The sequence below is a fragment of the Branchiostoma lanceolatum genome, chromosome 13, assembly GCF_035083965.1.
Source record: "Branchiostoma lanceolatum isolate klBraLanc5 chromosome 13, klBraLanc5.hap2, whole genome shotgun sequence".
Classification (NCBI taxonomy): domain Eukaryota; kingdom Metazoa; phylum Chordata; class Leptocardii; order Amphioxiformes; family Branchiostomatidae; genus Branchiostoma; species Branchiostoma lanceolatum.
This window is the reverse complement of record NC_089734.1, coordinates 10,137,939-10,162,810: the sequence shown is the minus strand read 5'-3', so window position 1 is coordinate 10,162,810 and position 24,872 is coordinate 10,137,939. Positions and strand designations below refer to the sequence as shown.

At 40.9% G+C, this 24,872-nt stretch overlaps 3 protein-coding genes across 5 annotated transcripts; 2 read left to right on the top strand and 1 right to left on the bottom strand.

The window, feature by feature from the left end:
* The first annotated feature begins 2,069 nt into the window (after window positions 1–2,069).
* LOC136446769 (pyridoxine-5'-phosphate oxidase-like) lies at window positions 2,070–7,767 on the top strand. Of its 2 annotated transcripts, none has more exons than XM_066445321.1 (8): window positions 2,070–2,093; window positions 2,539–2,665; window positions 3,399–3,535; window positions 4,083–4,182; window positions 4,463–4,516; window positions 5,229–5,357; window positions 5,704–5,780; window positions 6,107–7,767. In XM_066445321.1, exons 2-8 carry the CDS (start codon window positions 2,606–2,608, stop codon window positions 6,270–6,272), a joined length of 723 nt encoding a protein of 240 aa, XP_066301418.1. In that variant the 5' UTR covers window positions 2,070–2,093; window positions 2,539–2,605; the 3' UTR covers window positions 6,273–7,767. The 2 variants fall into 2 exon arrangements, with proteins under 2 accessions (XP_066301418.1, XP_066301417.1); XM_066445320.1 differs by lacking the exon at window positions 2,070–2,093 and adding an exon at window positions 2,229–2,294.
* On the bottom strand, window positions 6,512–13,813 carry LOC136446768 (lanosterol 14-alpha demethylase-like). Of its 2 annotated transcripts, none has more exons than XM_066445318.1 (12): window positions 13,551–13,813; window positions 12,717–12,815; window positions 12,164–12,340; window positions 11,535–11,661; window positions 11,282–11,338; window positions 10,862–10,979; window positions 10,465–10,510; window positions 10,279–10,352; window positions 9,534–9,729; window positions 8,294–8,499; window positions 7,879–7,934; window positions 6,512–7,433 (listed from the first exon to the last, which is right to left on the bottom strand). In XM_066445318.1, exons 1-12 carry the CDS (start codon window positions 13,701–13,703, stop codon window positions 7,246–7,248), a joined length of 1,497 nt encoding a protein of 498 aa, XP_066301415.1. In that variant the 5' UTR covers window positions 13,704–13,813; the 3' UTR covers window positions 6,512–7,245. The 2 variants fall into 2 exon arrangements, with proteins under 2 accessions (XP_066301415.1, XP_066301416.1); XM_066445319.1 differs by having other exon boundaries at window positions 12,717–12,812.
* Window positions 13,814–14,058: 245 nt separating this feature from the next.
* Window positions 14,059–24,719, top strand: LOC136446767 (lanosterol synthase-like). The gene is made up of 22 exons (XM_066445317.1): window positions 14,059–14,212; window positions 15,537–15,702; window positions 16,182–16,320; window positions 16,635–16,743; window positions 17,146–17,267; window positions 17,692–17,788; window positions 18,040–18,175; window positions 18,413–18,521; window positions 18,908–19,026; window positions 19,366–19,463; window positions 19,715–19,742; window positions 19,975–20,031; window positions 20,305–20,376; window positions 20,668–20,718; window positions 21,248–21,397; window positions 21,735–21,831; window positions 22,005–22,110; window positions 22,556–22,621; window positions 22,823–22,903; window positions 23,213–23,386; window positions 23,735–23,813; window positions 24,007–24,719. The coding sequence occupies exons 1-22, from the start codon at window positions 14,202–14,204 to the stop codon at window positions 24,145–24,147; spliced, it is 2,208 nt and encodes a 735-aa protein (XP_066301414.1). The 5' UTR covers window positions 14,059–14,201; the 3' UTR covers window positions 24,148–24,719.
* The last annotated feature ends 153 nt before the right edge of the window (window positions 24,720–24,872 follow it).

Sequence of the window (24,872 nt, the reverse complement as noted above, 5' to 3'; positions counted from 1 at the left end):
GACGGACAATCAGCACCAAGGACGTGTAGAACAAAAGAGCTTTTTCAAAAACCTCCTCAGTCAAGTACTGTAGAGTCTCATGTGCACGCCGTGGTATGTTTCTATTTGTACAGACAGACGGACTTGGTACGTCGGCAAATATTCCCACATAACGGTCGGTCCCCGGGGACTGCTTAGCCGCATTCAGCAATTACACCGATCTGTCCCCGGCCTATTCAGCCGGGAGGAAAGTGGGCTCATTATTGGTTAATTGGTCCATTCGGGGCGCCAAGAACCCGCAGTTTTTACATGAATGCAAGGCTGTCCTGAATGTAGCTGTGGTGTGGGGATGGGTGAACTCATCAACTCACTCTGGGAACGACGGGAGACCGTGGGAACGACCGTGAGCATTACGTCATCTAGTATCCATCAATGGCAACATCTAAAATGTAATTAAAAATCAATGTTTAGTTATTAATCGCATGCATGTGCTTACACCAAGGAATAAATAGAAGATAGAATAAGGTGATTTACAGCTACTTTGAATCTGGTGACAAACAATTTGTCGAAAACCATGTACGTTGTTCAACTTGTTGCAATCAAAATACATGAAGGTTTTTTTGTACACATGAGGTTAGATTGATAAAGGACATTATATACTTTCTTAGATTAAGTCCTTGGATAGATGCATCACTGGTTGTAGCAATGTTTTTACAATCCTTATGATACATTACAGCAGTTTTCTGTAAAAACAATAGTCATACTCTTAAAATATTTTGAAAATCAGAACTTCAATCAAGGAGTGGACATACTGGTAAGTCACTAATTCACGTGCAACGGTTGTCAAGCGAGTTTCTACTTTGGGTTCTTCTGTATGAAGGTAAATGCAAAACTTTTTTAATAGGTTAAGTTATATAGATACTTAGTTTTGCTATCATCGTAATAACATGTATAAACTCCAATGTGTATGCTTTATAGAAATGTGAAACTGAAAGGGACTGTAAATATGATCTCTCCGGTGTCAAAGAACTTGACGCAATGTTTTTCTTTACCGCACACTGTTTACAAACAGGCCTCCGTACGGGTGACCACCAACACTCTCTCTCTTAAACCTTTCAAACCTTACAAACCCCAAGTTTGTCCCGAGAGCACCGCTATTCAGTCGGTGGCATCTTTCCCTGTGTTAGCATGCAGCACCGCATTCGTATGTAAACGATTCAATTAAAGCGAGAAGGCCGAATCTGCATGAGAATGGCGGGCCCAGTGCGGCGCACCTGGGAACAAAGGGCTCTGTGTGGGAACGGGTCAGGATGGAGAGAGACACGCATGGCGGAATTCATCAACGCAAAATATGGCATGTCGTCATTCAGGGGAGGGTACGATGTGTAAAGGCGGGGAGACAAGATTTGGGGGTACTAGTAATACGCGACAGAGCTAAGGGATGGATATGTAGCGGTCAAGTATCATTGGTATTCATGCACGAAATACGTTTGAATCTCTGAAAAAGCCAAACAGTAAAGTAAAAAACATTCACGATTAAAATTCGTTACTGGAAAGATAAGTATCATCTCGCCAAACAAATGTCCCAGAGCATTCATGGAGCAAATGTCCTACAGCACTTTTCCTCTTCTGCATAAGGCTGACATAGGTTCAAGTCAAGTGCTGACATTGGCTACCTTATTCTATCTTTTATCTATAAATCTTAGGGTAGTCCCTTCTGGTTTCCACGGGAGCCAGTTCATTATTTCGTCCACTGGAAAGTACCTGACATATTTCCAATCATGTGACTAACGCATGCACTCGGGTGATGCTTGTCATTGTAGCGGAGTTGACTTTCTTCTTCTCAAGCAGAGTCTAATATACTGATGATGGAAGATCGCTAGAAGCTGTTACTTGAGTCTCTGTCTTCACCGAAGGAATACCATTATGTGTCCTCATCCCGAATACTGCAGTGCCAATCTGCCTGGAGATTCTTTTCTTGTCTTCCCTCTGCAGAACTGAACAACGTCGGTAGGATACCAACCTCTAGAGTTATCCGGCTTCAGAGAATAAGTGAGAGAGGGAGAGGGAGAGACTCAGAGAGAGACTGATTCTGCCGTTACTTCTACTTTGAGGTATTATTGGGCTTCATAAAATGATAACAACTTGATTGTAATTTGTCACCTCTTCTTTCGACGCTCAGTTCAGATATCTTACACGTAAAACCAGTCATCTTACAGTCTTAACCAATAAGCTGTTACTTTGTGACACTATACTGATTATGAAATATTTACAAGGTTGAAGGTCATAGGGCATGCGCCTACAGCTGTGCTACGGTAAGTTGTGTAACATTTGAATCTTGTATAATCGCTTGTATAACACAACCTAGATAATCCATATCTGCACTATTGGATGATCTAAACTCAAGTTATATTCACCTTTAATTCGATCCACCGTTTTTGCTTGTTTTCGTTAGAGTTACGGAAGTAGTGTTGCGCTCCTCTCCTCCTGCTACCCCCCTCCCACCCAACTCTCATCCAAACATTTTAGACATTGTGTTCACAACTTGATGTTTTCTAGACCCATTCTCCGCTCCTTACTCACTGGGATTCCTCGGACCTCCTCTTTCTTCTACCCTACCGCCAAGATGGCGAACACCGTGGACGCCAATGGGATCAACGTGGCGGCGATGCGCAAGGCGTACAAGGTCTGATGTTTCTTATGTTTTAAGTCTTCTATTCCTGAGCTGCTGAGATAAAGTACTAGTATTTAAAGCAAATTAAAGTGAAGCATGCTGCTTTTTCAAGTAGCTAGTGGTAGTACAATGCGACAATGCATTTTTGGCCAAACACTCTTCTCGATATGTCTTGTGCTCTTTTACGTGCTGCAGTAATACTAATAGACGTTAAACAAGGGCAACAACAACAAATGGTTATGTGCAAGCAAAGGACTTTGCGGAATGTCCACTACATTCTTTATTTGCTTACCCATGTCTGCGAACCCTAAAGTATTTATTAAGGTTAGGTCAATATAGTATGTAAGAAACATATACGTAAGTCATCAAATGTTGTATTATTTGATATGGCAAATATTGTCATCCTCAATTTTGTCATTTTTTTTAACTTCACCTTTGCTGTTCATTATGTAAATGTCGTAATGACTTTCCTGAATAAGCTCGTTCACACTTTTGAGTATGCATGCACGGCAGGCCTTCACCTTCGACATATTACCTGTATTTCCTGTCTCCGTGCATGCGTACTCAGAAGTGTGAACGAGCTTATAGCTCCCTTCAAATTTTCTAACATTTGCAGAAATTAATATCATTATGCATTGCCTATTGTTCCATATTTCATATCTACCTACTGAAGTTCTTGAAGCACCTTCAAAAATACAAATTGAAGAAGACTGACCTCTTTAACAAACATTTTTTTTTATCTCAGGGTGATGAGGAAGTTTACACAGAAGACCAGCTGGCGTCCCGTGACCCCATCGTCCAGTTTGCAGCCTGGTTTGAAGAAGCTGCCAAACACCCGAACGTCGGAGAGGCCAACGCCATGTGTCTGGCTACTAGCACACCGTTAGTTTTACCACATGTACTACTTTGAATCTAATTGAAAATCACATAATGATAAATGAGCACCTGATATAATACACCAGTTATGTAGTTGGGAAGTTATATTTTTGGTCAGTGCCGTACTCTTTCTGATGTGTGATAACCTAGAAATTACAATGCCTACAAGTATATAGCGTGCAGAGTTTAATCTTGATTCATAAATCCTCTGATGTGTTAAAAATGTGTGAAAGTGATCTTGAGCCAGTTTAGCTCGCTGAAGAGTTATACTTCCACTGGTCGTGACAGAGAAGACAGACGCTATGTACACAGTACAGTATTTACAGATTCATGGTACCTGGGAAATTCCCCTAAGTTATTTCAACTAGTACAATGAACGGTGGACCACGGCTTCACGTCCCATTCTAAAGACTGCAACTATTTCCAGTAGCGTGCATGTCAGGTGGCCAACAACATCCAGGATTCAAACTCTCTTGGTTCAGAGACAGAGCCGCTAACCACTGGGCTACGCATAGTACTGTGTTTAATTAAAGGAGATGTTTTGTTGTCTCAGGGAAGGTCGCCCCTCTGCACGAATGGTCCTCCTGAAGGGCTACAGCAAAGAGGGCTTCCGCTTCTTCACCAACTTTGAGAGCAGGAAAGGGAAGGAAGTGGTAAGTAGTTACTCTTAACTGTTAATGTATGTTTTAAAGTGTTGTGGCAGTCTCATACCTCATTTGGTAACAAACTTAACAGTTTGTCTAGTCCATAAACTGCTTGAAGTATCATCAATGCAGACTTTGAAATATTGTATTGTAAAAAACATGCTAGCTGAAATTTTGAGCTGAAATTTGTCCCATGTATTATACTAATAATATGCTGTCACTTTCTACACTTTCTACACTTCCAGGCTCCCAACACTAGTAATATGTTGTCATTTTTCTCTGATTCCAGGCCGCCAACCCTTTTGCTGCTCTGTGCTTCTACTGGGAGCCACTCAACAGATCAGTAAGTTGGATTGTAAATTTGTAACATAAAAACTTTTTATCTCAAAGAATGTAAGGTTGTATCTATGTACAATGTACTGTCCATTGTTCCCAGTGCTTCATGAGTTGAGCTTAATGTGTGAATTGGATAAAAGGGAAACAAGTTAAAACAACATAACAGCATATTTGCATGTACAGACTGATGTAGCAGTTGTACAAGAATGAGTGATGACATGTGTAGTGAACCTTCTACCCATCTACCTTGTTCTCTGCAGCCCCTTTCCTCTACAGGCTGTGACCGTTGAGCGACCAAAAATTTTTTGCTGTCTTTTTAAATCATACTTCAATGCTGTGCATCATATCAATCAAAGGTTTTGCAAATCCGATTTTAGTCTCTCAGCGGTCGCTCAGAAGTCACCGTCTAGTGGAAAGGAGCTTTAGACCCGATTCACATCCAGAAAATTTTCTGGACGTACAACAATGAGATACAACAAAGTCGTACATCTTTGGCATGCGGTGTCTTCTGTTCGCACTCACACAACAGGCATTTTTATGGCCCTTACGACTTCGTTGCATGTTACCTCCAAGGCCATAAAAATGCTTGTCAAATGACGCGTGGGGTCGAGTCACACCAAGGAAAAAAGGCGCCATATACCGAAACGTCGTCGTACGTCCAGAAACTTTTCCGAGTGTGAATCTGGTATAAATGACCACCTTGTCTTGTTCTACCTCAGGTAAGAATAGAAGGTCCAGTGGAGAGGCTAACTGACCAGCAGTCGTCTGAGTACTTCCACTCTCGTCCCCGGGGTAGTCAGATAGGGGCCGCAGTCAGCCACCAGAGTACCGTCATAGAGGGCAGAGATGTGAGCATTAATAACTTCTCTCTTTTTTTAACGAGTTTGGTATTTGGAAGGCCACATGGAACACTTCTTGGCATTGAAATAATGCTCACTGAAGCAGTATCTCTTCTATAGGAAGAGGAAGGTTTACAAAAGCTTCATGTGAAATTCCCTACCCCATTATGTGTTGTTGGATTTTCATATTTACATCAAATTGCTTAAAAGGTGGTGTTCAGAAATGACTTAATACCTTATAACATATTTCACAGATCTTTACTTAGAAAAAAAGCAAGCTAGCTAGGAGAGAGATTTTAAAGATAATGTTCCTTTGCTGGAGCTGTGTTGTTTCATTGTTCGTTTGTGTTGTTAGGTTCTAAACCAACGCGAGAAGGAGCTGAAAGAACAGTATGCTGATGAGACAGTGGAAATACCCAAACCTGACTACTGGTAAGTTGCTCATAATATATAAGCTGACAGTACTGACAGTTGCAAAAATAATTGTCTTCCTTTTTGTTGAGATTTTTTCCCATTCTTCCGTGCACTAAAAATTCATCATTCAAATTCTTGCAAATGTTAAACAGCCAGGTACATTGACTTTGTCTATAATAAGATGCCTGCTTTTTAAATCTTATTTTGGCCAACCAATCCATTTATTTCTGGAAAAATCTGAAGACCAAACTGTTGTGGTCTAAAAGTAGAGTGTTAAAAATTTTCGTGATTATTGAAATGTTGATTTCAGTGATCACTCATTGCCTTGTTCATTGCTTGTTCAGGGGAGGATACAGGGTCGTTCCAGAGGTCATTGAGTTTTGGCAAGGTCAAACGACGAGGCTCCATGACCGAATCGTGTTTAGGCGCCCGCGTGCAGGAGAGACCCCGGACGAGAAAGCCACCCACACCGGGGAGAACGGATGGGTCTACGAACGACTGTCTCCATAGTGACTGTTGCCATGACAACACCAGAAATCTTCAAATAGGTAGATGGCATTAGATTTATAGTTTATCATTTGTACCCAGCAACAATGTATTTCTCTCAAAATTGTATGCATTACATGTTTGATTTTGTAATGATGTACCCAAGGATATTTCTGTGATAAGGTTTACCTAATATAAGTATATTAAAAGTATGTCTCATGTGAAATTTTTCACTGCCATGATGAAAGACAACATACGTGTGATTTGTTTGAACCTTTGTTTATTCATGAGAAGCTCAAATCGGTACACAGGTGGCTTTTCATTGAGGTCATGAGGTAAGGGTCAGATAAAATATAACAGAGATACACAGTCATTTGAGTCCTAATAACTCTATCAAACATATGTCATTACATATTTATGGTACAACAATCTACAATTGGTACAACATATATTGCTGAATTTTATTGGTCTATTGTTGCAGTAGCATTTCTGCTGAGGGTTGCACAGGCCTGAATTGGTAATGCATGTATCAAAAGCTACAGGCTGATTTGCAACAATGCAAAATCACAAGTGCAGCTGCAAGAAAATAGCATTAACTATGTGTATTTGTTTGCAATATGTCAATACACAGAAAGTGAAATATTGTCATCGTGAAAAAAAAAACATTTAGTTAGTGGTTCGTATTCTGCAATGTGAAGTCATTTAATTAAACATTGCACCGTATGTCAAAAATATGCTCTACATTGCAAACAACAATAATCTGAAAACATTGCAACATTGCTATCCAGAACACACTTGGAATTTAAGAATCCGTGAAATAATCTGAATTACTTTCTGCATGAATGATTATTAATGTGTCAGTCATATTTGCTGGTTGGTATGATGAAATTATCAATACTGTACTACTGTTTAAAGCTATCTGATGAGGCACTTGGTAGCAACGAGTTCTACTCTATAATAGTTCTAGGGAAAAACTATTTCCATCAAACGATTTTCATCAAACTGTAGCTGTGGGGCGTTTCTTATAGCGGATAATGGCTTGTGACGGGGTGTGAATCATAGTTTCAACGTTAATGGACGGGAAGCGTCCATCCACCAGTTCAAACTCAAACTCTCGGAGCAGCACCGACCAAATGGTCTTGATCTGGACGTACGCAAAGTTCTCACCAATACAGCGGTGACGGCCTGGAGAAACAATAAGCGACAGTTAAGATACAATCTTGTATACAGATATTATAGGGACATAAGTCAGTTATATTCTATGATCAAAATAACAGAAATTACATTTGTTTAAAATACATAATGTAGGTTAACAGCAAAGTTTCAGCTTTTTGTATCAATATCCTTCAGTTCAAACTTCTGAACTTCAGTGTCCAACATTTGTATCTACTATATTAGACTTTATACCTCTCAAGGGTGTGATTCATTTACATAACATATAGACATCACATTGGGATCTCTCAACAGTGGCTACTCATATGTACAGAACAAATGATTAAACAGTATGTTTATTCTGGAAGCTGCTTTAAGAGTCTTTTTTGAAATGATATCTAGCATCCAGTGTGACTGAGACAGCCATGAAGTATTATCCCAACACAGAGAAGACTTCAAATATTGTTTATCAACCTACCTGCACCAAAAGGCACATAGGAGAATTTCCCGTTGCTGGCATTCCCTTCCAGAAACCTAAGATCAGATCAAGACATATTTAGGACACACTAAGGGTGTTCATGCGATAGCTGTATAACAATAGCCTGTACCAGGCTCCAAAGGTTGCTGGAAAATAGTAGAAATTGGCCAAATAGACAGATAACATGAAGCCTGGTACAGGCTAGTATCACAAGTCAACACTTGAAAAAAGAAAAGGACAGTAAAAATGACAATTAAAAGGATGAGATTTTACACTAGCCTGTTGAAAAGCAAATGTGCTTAAAACACCACAATGGTTTATAAATATAATTGTCTGACAAATTTGGAAGCTATAGTACTGCCACAAGGCATTTGAAATGTACAGATACACTGCACTATGTGTGAAACAAGCTGACCTGTTGGGATTAAAAGTCTCGGCATCCTTCCAGGTGTCCTCTAGTTTCTGATTGACAGTCGGAGACACGCACACCTGATGACCCACTGGGATGGTGTAACCTTCGACCTGCTGGGGCGTCTTGCACATCCTCATCATGGTCATGATGGGGGGGCGCAGACGCAGGGTTTCTGCCAGGCACTTGTCTAGCAGGGCCATCTCTTTCAGCTGGAGGGAGAGAAGGATAATGTTAGCAAAGAACCATAGCTATGTTCAGTACCTTTTGTTTGTTACGCATAACGTAAACTGCCTTGGGGTGTAACAGTTTTGGACAGTACGAGTTGTGAAGTCCTTGGCCTCTCTCAAAAAACGTTTTCAAGGGGCGCCGCGCGCTACTTAATGAATAGGAAAATTTGCATTTCTGTGGGCAGTGTCTTAAGATGTCATAGTATACAGTTATACCCAAGAATGGAAGTTACACCCATCGCTTCTAGGTGAGGCCGAGGACTTTTTGATCACCCCTCGTAAGTACAAGTTGTGTAAGGCTGGACTGTAATCCACTCACGCCATAGTGCTCACACAGGGATGAACCCCTACTCTGTTTAAAAAAGTGTGGTGCGATCTTCAACGTGCTCAACTTGTACCTTTCTCCAGACATGGGACTTTCAGCTTTACATCCCATTTCAGAGGATGCTCCTAACGGAACCTAGGTACTCACTTTCACCAAAGTCGAGCGAGGAAATATGTGTATATTGCCTTTCCTGAGAGCACAACATTAGAGTCTGCCAGGGATGCAAACTCAGAACTTTGATTTTAAGTAATCAACCCTGACCGCAAGGACACTTCTTATCTGGAAACTATTACTCAACCAATACCACTGGAAAATTAACCTTCTTGCAGAAAGTAACAAGAAAACACTGTAACTTATGTGGAGTAATACCGAAAAGTTAAAATATCCAAACTCTTTGTGGCTTCTTTACTTTAAATTGTCTTCACTTGAAAGTTCATCTGTGTTGGTAAGAGTCATTCTGAATCAAAGATGAATTGCAATTGCCAACACAAGACTGATCAGCTCCAGTCATTGTCAAGGAATGAGCAATCCACTGCTTCTGTGACGTCATGTTATGCAGATAAAACACATGACTCGGTGAGCAGTGGATTATATGTTGCAGAATGTATATGGTGCCCCCCATAAGTTTTGGTTAGTCCAATTTTTGTTTCGGCAATTCCAGTTCAAAATTGTCTCATGAAAGAATATTTACATCATCGTAGTTAAGAGGTGGAAGGTCCTCCCCACACACGTCCAGTTGTTCCCTGTAGGCCCTGGTCTGGATGTCCTTGTGTTTGGCCAGGAAGAAGCCCATCCAGGTGCTGGTGGTGGAGGAGGTGTGCTGACCCGCCATCAGGAGACCAATCATCATCCCCGTTATCTCATCGTCAGTCAGAGGTCTGCCGTCTCTGTAACAAACATGCAAACACTCATAGTCATAAGGTTTCCTATAAAAACTTGTTGTCTGCACATCTCTGACACAAGCATGCAAACACTCATCAGTTAGACATCCAGGTAATAAGATACGCTAGGTAATAGTTACTCAAGCAACTGGATAGATTTTGAAAACGCATTTCCAAAATCTATGCAGTTGCTTGAGTAACTGTAAGCTTGCCTATCTTTGAAAAGTTGTTATCTGCAGTTTAAGGCTATCATGTTGGAGGCACTTCATGCCACTGAAGGACTGGTATGTCAAATTTACTTTACAACATTTTGTATGAGTTTCTTTGGCTGTTTTCAGTAATCTTTTCAATATCAACTGTTTTTAGCCTTCTCTCTTATAAGTGGCCAGAAATGAAACTTATTTGAAAAATTCGAACATACTATTCCTAAAACCTGTCTTGACTATCAACCACCATTATAAAAGGCAAGACCATTTCGGTAGTAGCCTTGCCAAGTGTATGGTGAGACAGCAACATCTCTGTTAAAGATAAATAGGATTGATTTTGTGGCCTTACTTGTAGGTGGACTCCATAAGTGTCTGCAACATGTCATCATCACAGTCTCCTGACTCCCTTCTCTGCTGGATAATCTGTGGCATTCAAGTTGGTATTTTCAGAATCACAATTAGCTTTTCAATTATTTACACTGAAACACCAAAGAACAAAATAACAGAGTAGTGGCAGAAAGAAGAGGTACTGTACCTTTTTGAAGACTTTCTTCATTTCCCTGTTGGCCCTGTCTCTCTTCCTGTGAAACAGTGCAGCAATGTTAGATTTCTTTATTTTTTGTGACATGTTAAGAACATGTGTTCTGCCAGTCAGTCTAAAGGACTTGGACTTTAAGGACACAACAGGTATCATCTTTTGGGGATGTTTTTTTTATCTCTCAACTCAACATTGATTTATATGTACCATGCATATTTTGGAGCACAAAATCAAACATGGACAAAAATTAAGATCACTACTAGTATTTGAAATTAGTCTAGTATAGTAATTAGACAACATAGTAATTAGTCAAGTATAGTAATTGGACAACATATAGAAATCGCATAGGAATCTCTAAACATTGTTATCATGGCATTAGCTACATATTGCACACCTGAAGCTGGGGAGGGGCAGCCAGCCTGGGAGCAGCCATGCCATCTGGGTAAACCCCCCATCCAGGTCGGCATACAGCTGTGCTATCCCTTCATGCAGCATGGAACGGACCTCCTTACCTACACAACACAGAAATTGTTTATGATACAACTGGACAGAAATTCTTTCATATTAATGTCGGTATCCATTAACTACTATTCTGTCTGGATGGACTAAATTTGACTGGTTTCAATGAATATTCCTTATATGAAAAAAATACAGTTTAAGAAATTGAAATAAAAAGCCCGAAATGCTCTCTCTAACACAATATGGTGAGGGGCATTGTTGTGCGCTGTTGTTTGCTTATTGCAGACTGAAGACAAAGCTGTTTCAGGTAGTAGCAAGCTCATAACAGGTGCTGAACAAACCAATGGCAGATTACCATGTAGACACCTGCTTGCAGTAAGGATGGTCAGCTGTGCCAGGGCCTCAAACAGATCTGTAATGGAAAAACTGTTAAAACATAACATCACACACAAGATGAAAAGTGACAGAACAAGGAAAAATACACAGCATTGAATTTTTCTGCATTAAGCACTGCTAAGCAGATAATATATACCAGAGATTATATACATGATTAGATATCAAGTAGAAAGTGGAAAAATGTTGAGACGATCCCCCGATGGAAGACTTACCCTTCTCCCCGCTGTCTCCCCACCGTTTGAAGTACTCCTTTGTCTCCTCCTCTATCAGTGAGACGTGGGTGCGAAACCTTGCAATGTTCAGTCCTGTCTTGAACATTTTCTTCTGCTCAAGGAACACCTGAAGCAATACAACATGTAGTTACATCAAATACAAAAGAAAGCAATTTTTCACACTGACAGACTTAAGAAAAGCCACAAACTTCGTCTTTATATACTGCAAGGTTTGTTGATTACGTTCACCCTGTTTTTCACCGTTTGATCTATGGTGACTAAAGTATGGGATTTTGAAAATTGGCAGTTTGAACAAATTGATAAGAATGATCATAATACTAGTAACATGCACTGTCTGTGCCTTTCCCACTTTGGTACATCTGAACGACCATAGACCCCATGCAATAACAAAAAAACGAAAGCAACACAACAAACATTTCTCAGTATAAATGGAAGTGGATTTCTGTGTACACATTCCTGGTAAGAGCAAGGACATCCTAATGTTATATAAATGATAATGTCATTGGTGACAGTATTTTAATGTGTATAAGAGAAATACATGCAAAAGACGCCTTTGACTTTACATTTAATTACTCTTCAACTTCATCATCATGTGGTCTTCCACTTACCGGGTTGGGAACATCATACGCTACGCCCTTGCCGAAGACAGGAGTGGTGAGGCGCGAGTACACCTCCTCCGCATTCAGGTCCTCATTCTTACTGTTGAACAGAGTCGCTGCCGCATCCGAACCTACCAAGTACGTGAACTTTGACCCTGCCATGGTGATGGTGAAGACTGGACCATACTAGAAAGGTGCAAGAGAAAAACAAAACACTGATTAGTCTATAAATTTTAGATTGCTAACATACCAAAATGAAGTTACAACATTGTATCCCTATAGCAAGGTAAAGATTCAAAACAAATAAATCTACTTGTTTTTTACTGCAATCATATCATATTTATAATGTTACTATTGTTACAAGTTTAAAATTTAAAGTAGGCAATAACTTCACTCACTCACTCACTCTCTCTCTCCCATAGCTTAGTCAGCCGTTAGGGCAGCATGGCTCTCAATAACTTCATTTACATAATACACTTTTTCAAATCGTTATTGACAGGAATATTTAATCTTTTCTTTACTGTACAATTGCAAAGGTGTAAAATTAAGGTGTAAAAGCTACCTTCTTGTAAGCCTCCTCAAGAAACCCGATGGGGTTCTTGTAGAAGTTGTAACCATGGCCAAGTATTGGGATAGTATGAGGCACTACAGGTGGTGACTTCTGAAACATACAATTTGCTCATAGCACTCAGCCAGCATGAACTAAAAACAAAACACAGAGTCACGAACGGCCCAATCCCGGACATCATAGAGATCATAGACCTAGAGTCACGTAACTCCCACAGGAAGATTAAAGAGGCAGTCCACATTCAGTTGGAGCGTGCTGGGATGAACCGTACCGGAGGTTGGGAGCTGCCCAAGTCCTACTTACCCCTACTCCGCAAGGAGGCAGGGAGGCAGGACGATCTTCACAAGTCTCGGCCTAGTCTCGTGTTCTCGCGAGACTAGGTCACTCCGTGATCAAGACGTACAGACTAGACGTCAAAAATTTGGAGGTTAGTATTTCGCTACCTTTTATCAAGTCACTGTTTGAAGAATATTCTAGTAACTGTGATTATACGTGACTGATGAACCTCTTCAATGAAACATACAAACATTTAGTGTACAATACACAGGGGGAAACAAAATACTGTATACTCTATAGTCTATACTGATGCACTCGATCTACTAGTACAAGTAACTTGCATAGCTGCAACTCCTACAGGTACGAGAAATGAATTGTCCCTTACAACCAACCACACTTCTTTTACCCAAAGTAAGCTACTAGTAAATAGATTCTAACGATAGCTGCTTAACGGTCATTCTCGTCACATATTGTCTTTTAAGAAAGGATTTCATCCATTTTCTCATTTTCTCATAGCCAACCCCTCGAACAACAAATGAACTGTCCCCTCACCTCTCCTTTGCCGACACTGCTGACGAACTGCCTCCCGAAGTACGTGACACCCAGCAACACCACGACCGTTGTCAGCGCCACAGTGCTCGAACAAAGCTCTTGTACCGTCTCAAACGCGTTCTCCATCAGCAAATTACCCATCACCACAAGCATGGTCACAGAATTCCCGTGAAATTTAGTTTCTGACGACTTTTCGGCAAATTTTCCCCGGTTTCTTGTCGAATTCACCTCCTGCCTGTTAACACCCTGATTGACCTCATGTAAATACACAGAGGTCAGGCTCTTACGTTATTTCACTCCAAGAATCAAGACTTAAAACTACACAGTATAAGAGAAATCTGTACACTCGTATATATAATGTACTAATTGTACAGTTCTAGGCGATACAAACGTAATTCCAAGTGACAATCCGATGCGTCTTACTTTCTGTACATTTGACCCCGCGGATGAATATATACGCCTATTCACATGGTGCCGGGAATGACGGCCGCTGATTGGTCAGACCCCATCGCGCCAGAGTCAGCTCAACTTCCAACTGACCTGCAGACTAAAATGTAGAAAAAATTGACAAGTGGGTCACCTGATCACCTGTAAGGATACGTGACCACTGGCACACCGGTACTGACCAGTTTAAGAAGAGCTTAGAAGACCATGGGAGACAGGTAGGCAACGCTAGATCGTCTTTATCCCAACATTGACACCACTGGTCTATATGGAACAGTCTCTGTGACAAGATAAATAAGAAGTTTATACTTATAGCCACCGGCGCTGTGCTAGTTATCACATACCATGTGTTATATGGTCTTATAGTTAAGTATATTTGCTTGTCCTAGTTTCAAGACATCTCACATTGCCACAATACCTACCGTCTGTCGCTTGGTCAAGTTATAAACCCCAATGACAATGTTAACACCAAATTTTGTCTATATAAATAGCAACAAAAAATGGTGACATGTGGTATTAAAGACAATCATTGTTACAGTTAATGTTTATGTTATTCTCATCTTAGAAAGGTTATTGCCTAGTTATGCTATCTAGTTCCTCACACTTCGTTTATGGCACTCTTGATCTCGTATTTGATTGTATTGTTTTGCGTTTTATATTTTATTTCACAACGTTGAATTACTGTATTTGTAGTGACGCAAAGGTTTTGTATTCATCGTCATATTTACGTTGGGTTGGGCACTGGCAAACGCCCGTAATTAACCTGCAGGTCGATAACACATTTTCACACCTGATTAATTATTAAAACAGACATATATTCCCCGCGAGCGCTTGTGGTTGGGAAACTTGCGAGACTTACATGATGAATATGTAGTATCCTTTCCGTTGTATACATTATATTTTTCCAATACTCCGTAGCAGTTTGTCCCTGATTGTTGCCTTACGCTGGGAGGATATTTGTTTTGCCGCTCAGTCAGATATGACCGCAGTGGTGTGACTTGAAGAGCAAATTTGTAGTTACAAAGATCCCCAGTTTGCGCGTGCGCGTAACGATAGATTTACACACGTCCCTTCACCGTGTATGCCAAGGACGTTTAAAGGAAGCATAACAGCCCCTCCCTTTCACTGTGATTCAAAGTTTGAACAAACCCTAAGCAATGGTCACACCTCACCAGCATACTTGCCAAAATGTACCTTGCTCACAAACTACAGATCAAATATGACCAAGGATATTTTTACAAATCTGCGAACGGTTTTGGAATGCTTCTCATCTTGCAAGCCATCCTCATTATAGATCACAGATTCTTTTCAATCTTTGTTGGATTATGTAATACGTGCATTGACTTCTGGACACGCGTTTTCGAAGGTCACTTAACTTCGGCTAGTGTTTTGGGGGAATAGCGGATCCTTTGCATTTTTGTGACTCACATTATTTTATCACTGTTGAATTAGAAATGACTCGTGCTGTTGTCACATTTTCCATAGGCAAATTTGCAATCCTGGATCCACATAATTTTTTTCTATTGATATTTATAAACGCAGAATAAGGAGGCGTGGCGGTCCTTACAAGACCGAACCCGCCACGGACCTAACAAGATGGCGACTGAGCAACGTGGGGGGTCGTCAAACCTGGCGGTACTTTGATGAAGGGGACACACCTGAAAGAGAACAGAACATGGTTGAGAGACACGCTCTTGGATTGGACACGGTAAATGCATAGTAGTTACATACATGTTGTATAGTTTGAAAACGAGTTTCAATGTGTGCAAATTGTTAGATACGTCTTCGTCGTTGTTGCAAAACATTTTCCTCATGCGTTTTGATACCGACTATAGCTAAACCTATACAATCATACATTTTCACCATACCAAGAAACGAGAAGAAGCCGAACCTGCATACTAGACGGCGATACACGTACCAACATGTGTATGTTTGTAAACATGTCTTGGTTGTGACCTGCATTTAGCTCACCTGAGCAAAAATGTACAATGAAGGTTTTCTTCATTAATGCACATGTTATTCATCATGTGTTCACTAATTATCCATAAACAAAATATAAAACAGACATTGATAGCTGATTAAAGCCTCCCTCAGACACAGGATATAGATAGATACTGATATAACATAACAAAAGTCTTAACAAATCAAATCATATCTATCTGACCTTGGGAATATTCGTCCTTTTAGAGTGCCTTTGCGCCGTCTTTGCCTAAAGCCCGAACCGCTAGAGAAGCCGTGAGGAATGGGATGAAGTTTTACTCCCAACTGCAGACCGAGGACGGCCACTGGGCTGGCGACTACGGAGGACCACTCTTCCTTATGCCCGGTACGACAAACAGCCAGCTTAGTATCATTTCCTGGATAACAGAATTCTTTGTACACCACCAAGTGTTACTAGTATAACCTAGCCAACGTTACGATGGTCGTCTGTCACCGTCCTCAACGCAATAATAATTGGTTCCTTTATAAAGGTTAGACATTCAGGTACATGTAATAGGATACGCCAAAAACAGTTACTCAAGCAACTGGATAAAATTTTGAAACAGTCAGACGTTTCAGACAGCATCCGCTATCTTTCGTCAGTGACTTCGTCATTTCCTGCCTTCTTGGCCTTATGGATATTCTTTTTCAATTTTGCAGGTCTAGTGATTGTTTGTCACGTGACGAAGGCCCGCCTATCAGAGCCCCAGCGCCTGGAGATGATCCGGTACCTCCGATCCGTGCAGCTGCCAGACGGCGGTTGGGGCCTGTACGTACAGATCGTTTATTTATATATTTGTACAAGTCATTCTCCTGTCAAGCGCCGGCGTTTATTTTTGTGGGAGCCTTGATTCGCGATATTTTCAACATGGGCCAAGGTTCTCTAATGCCGGGAGAGAGCGACAAACCTGTCTCTCCCGGGAAATCACGAATCAGCGCTTCGTGCAAGAAAATAAACGCCGGTGCTCCAAGAAGTCTGCGAAAGAGCAACTTACGATGTGTCTTTGTGTGTTCATGCCGATAGGCAACCCTTCTGAATGAACGGATGGCCATTGTTGATAGATTTATCTTTTAGAGCAGAACTAGTAAGCTAATCCAGAACTAGTTCTGGTACTCTGCGATATTTTGGTTACTGACATTGCAGTCCATATATTCATGTTGTTCCCGCCAGACACATTGAGGACCATTCCACCGTCTTCGGCACGGCGCTAAACTACGTCACGCTAAGGCTGCTGGGAGTTCCTGCAGACGACAAAGACGCTGTGCGGGCTCGCAACTGTCTCCATGCCAAAGGTCGGCATGCCCGAATGAAATTTGAATTTTCTTTCAAATTGTATATCAAGGACTAACGGTGAATGAGTGGAATTAATTGATGTGCACTCTTCTCCGTTCGGCTTCCTAGACATCAAAATTCACATGGCTAGCTACTTTACTTCCCAGTTCTTTGTGATATGCGCAATCCGTAGCTTAACAAATATAAAGCAGGCTTTAATAAAAGTCACTTGTACGTCATTCGGAAAAAGAACTTGAAGGTTCCATTCCAAAGTAAAGAACAGTACAAGAACTGGTGTAATCGGTAGCCTGGTAGACGTATATGGTACAATGATAAACAAAATATGATTGTATATTGTACGATAAACGATAAACTGATACAAATATCAAATGACACATGAGCTAGTCTCACCTGTAATGCTCATGACCTTGACCTTTGATGTAGGTGGCGCAGTTGGCATTCCATCCTGGGGAAAGTTCTGGTTGGCTGTCTTGGGCGTCTACAGCTGGGACGGCCTAAACTCTCTCTTTCCTGAAATGTGGTACGTCGTCAACTACATACCATAATTTTGTTGGCATTGAACGGAAACATTGTGAATTGCAGTTGTAAGTTTGAAGCCTCTCTCTTCCCTGCAATGTGGTACGCCATCTTTCCATAACTACATCCCGTAAAATTCGTGCGTCGAAAAAAAAGGCATCGTGATGTACATTTGTACGTTTGAAGCCTCAACAACATAAGAATGACCTGCATATGAAGTATGTGTTGTTCATTCTCCTGTGGTTTCATCTCCAGGCTGCTCCCATCCTGGACGCCCGCCCACCCGTCCACCCTGTGGTGCCACTGCAGACAGGTCTACCTGCCCATGAGTTACTGCTACGCCGTGCAGCTCACAGCTGAGGTGGACACCCTGATCAGAGAACTCAGAACAGTAAGGGATCACTGTTGATAGTTTAGACTGTCCTACTTTAAAATGATCTGCGTCTATTCGCATCTCCCTCTTTACTTTCTTCTTATTTCGGCAAAGAAATATACATAAGGACTCATGAAACATGGCATAAACACACACAAAAAACATCGAACAAAAACAGCGAAAGGCTAACGTTAGAAATCAAAAATACACCACATATGGAAGAAAACTACGATTCCAATATCCCCCTCTTTCTAGGAGCTGTATCTTGAAGACTATGAGAGAATCGACTGGCCGGCCCAGAGAAATAACGTCGCCACCTGTGACGTGTACACTCCTCACAGCTGGCTGCTCAACCTGGCTTACGGTGGGTTGCTTTGTGATCGTCAGAATGTGATACCAAAGTCAATGTTTATTGTGAAGGACAAATACTGTTAAAGTTTAAGAACTTTCCTGAGGTAGGGATTTCTTCTTCTAAGGTGATAATCATAGTATATCCAAACCTTTCAAGTGAATAATGTTATTTGTGAATATTAGTGGTCACTGACGAAAAGTGTCAGGTTTTTACTTGAAACTTCTTAAAATGCGGTATAGATCCAATTACAATTTGTGTTTGCAGTTGCGTTAAACATGCTACAAGCCTATCATTTTAGGATGGCTACTAGACTGTCCCTGTCCCTAGTGCTGAAAGACGATCGTCAGAACTTAGGCGTGAGACATAGAGAAATAGATTATATTTTTTCTGATTTTCAGTTGGGATCAACCTGTACGAGTCGTGGCACAGCTCCAGCCTGAGACAGTGGGCGATAGACGAGCTGTACGATCACATCAAGGCAGACGACAGTTTTACCAAGTGCATCAGCATAGGACCGGTAGGGGGCGTTTATACAACACGCGCTAATTTTCAACCTTCCGTCCGCCACACATTTTAAAACGATATCTGGGGAACGATGAACATTCTGGGGTCTAATGATTTCTTATTTCTAACTTGCAGTTTATACATTGAGAAGTAAATAATAAAACATCAAAGATTGAGCCAAAAGTTACGTACAAAATAAGACGTCAGGGGGAAGGGGACTACTTTTACTAATTTCTGACTCCCAACAAGTGTGAATGGACGGGGATGTATATATCTCTAACAGAACAACGAGGCTTTAAAAACGTTACATGATGTTGAAAACGTTGATAAAACAGCAAACCCTATTTCTCAGATCTCCAAGGTGATCCAGATGCTTGTCCGTTGGCATGCCGACGGCCCCACCTCTCCCGCCTTCCGGGAACACGCCTCCAGGGTAGCCGACTATCTCTGGTACGGACGGCACTACAACGGTGCTGCCTGTTTTTTCGTTTGTTTGTTTTATTCTTGTAGCTGTTTGTTTATGTTCGTAGTAGCAAAACTTGACAGTGTTTGTTTCTGTTTTTTTTTACATGCACCAATCACTTTTCAAAGGTTGCATTAAGCGATAATTAACATCATCAGCGTTAATTTGGGGGCATTTGAGAGTGAAAAGGACATGTATGAAGCCATTGAAACCTGAGGCATGCTTATCATTCTCATAGGTTGGGTCTGGACGGCATGAAGATGCAGGTAACTAAGGAAATATTTACATAAAGCCATAATCATTGCATGTTTCATTGTCTATGTTCTGTTATATGAATTATTTAACAATTTTCTTCACAAGTACAGATAAATACTGTTTATTTCTGTATGCTGCAATTAAAAGAAGAAAAAAATCTTTAACTTTAAAATCTTTGTAAGTTGCTTTACTCCCTTCAGTTCAGATTTGTGTAGTAATACTAATCATTTTTCCGACGTTCAGGGGACAAACGGTTCTCAATTGTGGGACACAGCCTTCGTGGTGCAGGCCTTCATGGAAGTAAGAGTTAAATATGATATATACCTTTAAAGTTTATCTCTTTCTGAAAACACCATATACGCGTTTATTTGTCGACGACTTGGATCATGGCCAGCAATTACTTCTGTCTAAAAGATGTAACTAAAGTCCTATATCTTCAGGAAACAGTTATTGTTTTGACAACAGCTTACAGCACTACGTACGGTATAAAAGTGAGCGAATGTAGTTTCCGTCAAAGTAACAGACACGTTAGAAGCTTACCCGTATGTTGTACTTTTTTACTATCCTCTCCAGGCCGAAGCAGAAAAGGACAGTGAGTTCACCTCGTGTCTCCACCGTGCGCATAGCTTCCTTAGATTCACACAGGTTGGTGCCTGTCTTCGGTTTTCTTACCGTAGTTTCACAAGCTTCAAAATGCAATGGTGGTAAATATGGTATCGTACCTATCGTCATTGTTCACTAGGTTCTTTACCGTGCTCTCTTTGAGCACATATTTCAATGCCCACTACTTTAAATAAGACTGCGACAACTCCGCGTTGCATTGAAATAAAAATGGTTACCAACCCTTAGTTCAAGCCTTTTTTATACGTTACGTGCCCAAAACTTTCTTCTTTCCTAAGAATAGAATTGTAACCTTCCATCGACTTATACTTACAGATTCCTGACAACCCACCCGACTATGAGACATACTACAGGCAAATGAACAAGGTGCGTATGTATAATTGTATGTCGACAGTAATCCAATGGTAATGCGTGCACTGCAGTGTTATTATTATTGTTATGTAACTACTGTATGTCAAAAGCGGTGGAAGACGAAATACATTTTATCTCAAACTGCCCCTTAAATGATCAGGAAAGAAAAGAGCTTTTTAAAGAAGCCTCCAAAACTTACCACAATTTCCAAACATTTACTGATGAAAATAAAACTAGAACCTTGTTAACCTCCCAAAACCCACTCATTACAAAAAAAGTGGGACACTTCGTCTTCCACTGCTTCCAAAAAAGAAGTCAAACCCAAAAAGCGTAGATTGTATTCCGTAGTAGTTTTTTAGAATAGCCATGTGTTCTACTAGTCAACATTGTTAACTCTCACTATCTGTACAGTATACCCTTGTTATGTATTGTTTCATGTTGCAATTAGCCTTCGGGCAAGAACTTGCAAATAAAATTATTATTATTATTATTTATAGAAATATAAGATGATTTACATTGATGTTTTTTCCTCCCCGGTACCCAGGGCGGTTTTCCGTTCAGTACGCGCGACTGTGGGTGGATCGTGACGGACTGCACGGCGGAAGGTCTGAAGTCCATGATGATGTTACAGGAGCGGTGTCAGGGCGTGAAGGACCCGGCACCTGACCAGAGGCTCTTCGACGCCGTCGACGTGGTAAGGGTGACGAGTAGGAATTATAGAAGCACAAGCCACACATGTGTATCCACTTGTAGTTGCATATTTTTCCTTCTGCTGTAGGCAAACATCCATGCCATTTGTACCAAACCAAGCCATAGACCGATAAGAAGGCCACATCAACGTTTTGCTATGGACAACTCAAAATCAAATGCAAAAGTACTGAAAAATATCCCGTTTTGTGACAGAGAACATACTTTAAAAACAGGGCGCATAGAAGTAATCCACAAGACCATGTTTGTATAGCCTGATAACGCCAAGAAGGAGTAGAATGTGTTTTCATTGCATTGAGTATCTTTTGTATTTAACCCCACAGTTACTGAACATGAGAAACAGTGATGGTGGCTTCGCTACCTACGAGACCAAGAGGGGCGGAAAGTTGCTGGAACTACTAAATCCGTCGGAAGTCTTCGGTAAGAAGTGCATGATTCATTTGAGAAGGGACCCAATAAACTGGAAGCAGATGTAATATACACGCACGGAGAATTTGATAGTGACTGTTTCGCTTTCCAATACATAAAGAAATAGTTTTATCAGTTCCTGTGTCGGTTGTTTGTTTGTTTAATTTTTGTCGTCTCGTTGCTAGGTGACATCATGATAGACTACACATACGTGGAGTGCACGTCTGCCGTCATGCAGGCGCTGAAACACTTCCAGGACCAACACCCAGATCACAGGGCACGGGAGATCAGGTAAACACTTTGTTACCTTCCTCAGAAGGTTATGTTTTCGGTTTTGCCATGGTGGAGTGGCTGTGGCCACATGTGTGTTTGGATGTAAACAACATAACTCGAAAAGCTGTGGATGGATCTTCATGATAGGTAGGTGGTTAGGATTCGTGGAAACGAAGGTCAAGTTCGATAATGGGCCTCCAGGCGACTTCCTACTGTACTGCAGCGGGCGGTGTATGCATGTGTGCTTGTATGCTACCAACATACCTCGAGAATCTGTGGATGGATCTTCATGAAATTTGCTAGGTGGGCGGGGGTCGAGAAATTGAAGGTCAAGTTCGATGATAGGCCTACTCGTTTTGACAAAATTTTCTAATTTAATCAAGGAGGTTGAAATCCTGGATTTGATTAACTGTTTTTTTTCCAAACCACTCTGATATTCTTGCATTCTTACATTCATGTGCAGTGATACACTTAGGAAAGGCTTGGACTACGTCATGGGTTTGCAGCGGAGTGATGGATCATGGGAAGGGTGCGTCAACTTTCAGTCTTTAAGCGTGATTTGAACACAATGTCCGTATGAGGTATTTATGCCGAAGTTTAAATACAATGTATAACCGTTAGAATTTTAAAGATACCGGTAGTCCCATAACTGTGCGTTGAAGCTTTGTCTATACCTTCCGTTGAGGAGAAATTGTATTTCATATATGATTGTTTCTTGTTTCGATCTCAGATCTTGGGGCGTGTGTTTTACCTACGGGACGTGGTTCGGGTTGGAGGCCTTGGCGTGCATGGGACACAGATACGACATCGGGTATGTTTATCATAGGAGCTATCAAGAACATAATTAACATAATGATCGTGCGAAATGATTATATTTCGACTATTATTTTTCATTCCAACATAGCGAGAAAAACGTTAACAGTACTCTGATTTGAACTGATATATCTGACACATGAAAAGTTGATGTTAGGGTTGACAAATGTTACGATGTCGAGATATTCACAAGTAGAAGATAACAAAAACACCTTTTAAAGTCACGACGTCAAAAACTACCTCTGCTTAGAGAGTAACAGACATACATTGCTACGTCATGAAAGATTTGATAAAACTTTGGTTCCAGTACCGCTACCGAGGCCGTGACTCGCGCCTGTAACTTCCTGACGTCGCATCAGATGAAGGCAGGCGGGGGGTGGGGGGAGAACTTCGAGTCGTGCGAGGAGCGCAAATACGTGCAGAGCGACACGTCACAAGTTGTGAACACCTGCTGGGCACTGCTGGGTCTGATGGCGGTCAGGTGAGCATTATACTGTCTTAGCAACGTCTCACGTAGGGCATCAGTATGTGTGTGTTTTGCAATGTTGTTGTTGCATTGCATTTCAGCACCAAGGACAGGGTGCAGTTTTGATCTTCTTTGTTAGATGGCGCTCCATACTCTATCGCTTGTGACAATCACTTTTTTTACAGAAAGTGTACCGCCTTCTATGATTTCACCATTGCTTTGACTGTAATTCATTCATATTTAGGGTAGGAAAGGTTGCATGAAAAATTGCATATGCTGTCAACTTTCATATTCCAAAGAATAAATCCGAATGGCAATCTTTGGTTGCTTTTTCCACGTCGTTTATAATTTTTCTTCTCGTAGGTATCCCGATCTTAGCGTGCTGGAACCAGGAGTCAAATTCCTTATGGATAGACAAAGGGAGAATGGTGATTGGCCACAGGTCAGCCGACTTCATTACGTTATTTTTGCCATAAAATTTACTCTCAGCTTTCAGTTGTATTTCTTGTTCGTGTAGAGGTAATGTGCTTATTTCATGCAAGTAGGTATATGATAAAATGATAACAGTCCTTGCATAATTGGTTCTTTTCTTGTTTGTTTCGTTGCTAGAAACTCTAGTTTTCTTTTGTTTTCAGGAGAATGTTTGCGGAGTCTTTAACAAGTCCTGTGCCATCAGCTACACCAGCTATAGAAACGTCTTCACTATCTGGGCCCTTGGAAGGTTCTGTCGCCTGTACCCCCACAGCACTCTGGCAGGGGGCGCTGCTAAAAGTTAGCAAGGACCGAACTACATCATCAACAGTTAACTGACAGCAACGATTGCCTTAAGTTAATCTTGTTTACCACTTCTGCTTAGTGTCATTTACTCAAATTGTTAGTTTGTTCCGTTGATTGGTTAGTAAGCTTGTTGCAATTAATATGTTCGATTGGTTAACGAGATCGTAGTTTGCAATTACTTAGTACAATGTACTTCGCTGTAACATAACAATTAATCATGATCTGTTGTCACAAATATATATATATGAACATTGAATCTCCTTTTTGAAGAGAACCTATCGAAAATGCAATGAATTTGATCCGCATACAGCTACCGTCTCCGACAGTGCTTGTGTCTCAACACTTGGAGTCGTAAATAATTTTCAAAATATATCTTTATTTTGTTGTTGTAAATTTATATACAACAGCCGCTAAAACCTCTATTTCATTCCTACTCCACCTATTTTATGGCAATTCGGACAAAAGGGTACTACAGAAAGGTAAGAGATGTGAAAGAATACCGTTTCAACATTGTTTATTGAGAAAACTGTAACAAAAGTTACAAAACAGCAATAAAGGTAGCATTGCTGTATTTACTCGACTTGGCAAGTTTATTAGCTTAGAATAATCTACGAACAGGGCTACAAGAACACACATCAGATGTGACGGGATCTGTGAGAATTACAATGCTTCGGTCAACTGAGTAATTACCACTGTAAACTACAGGGGGATGTCTTTCTGATCG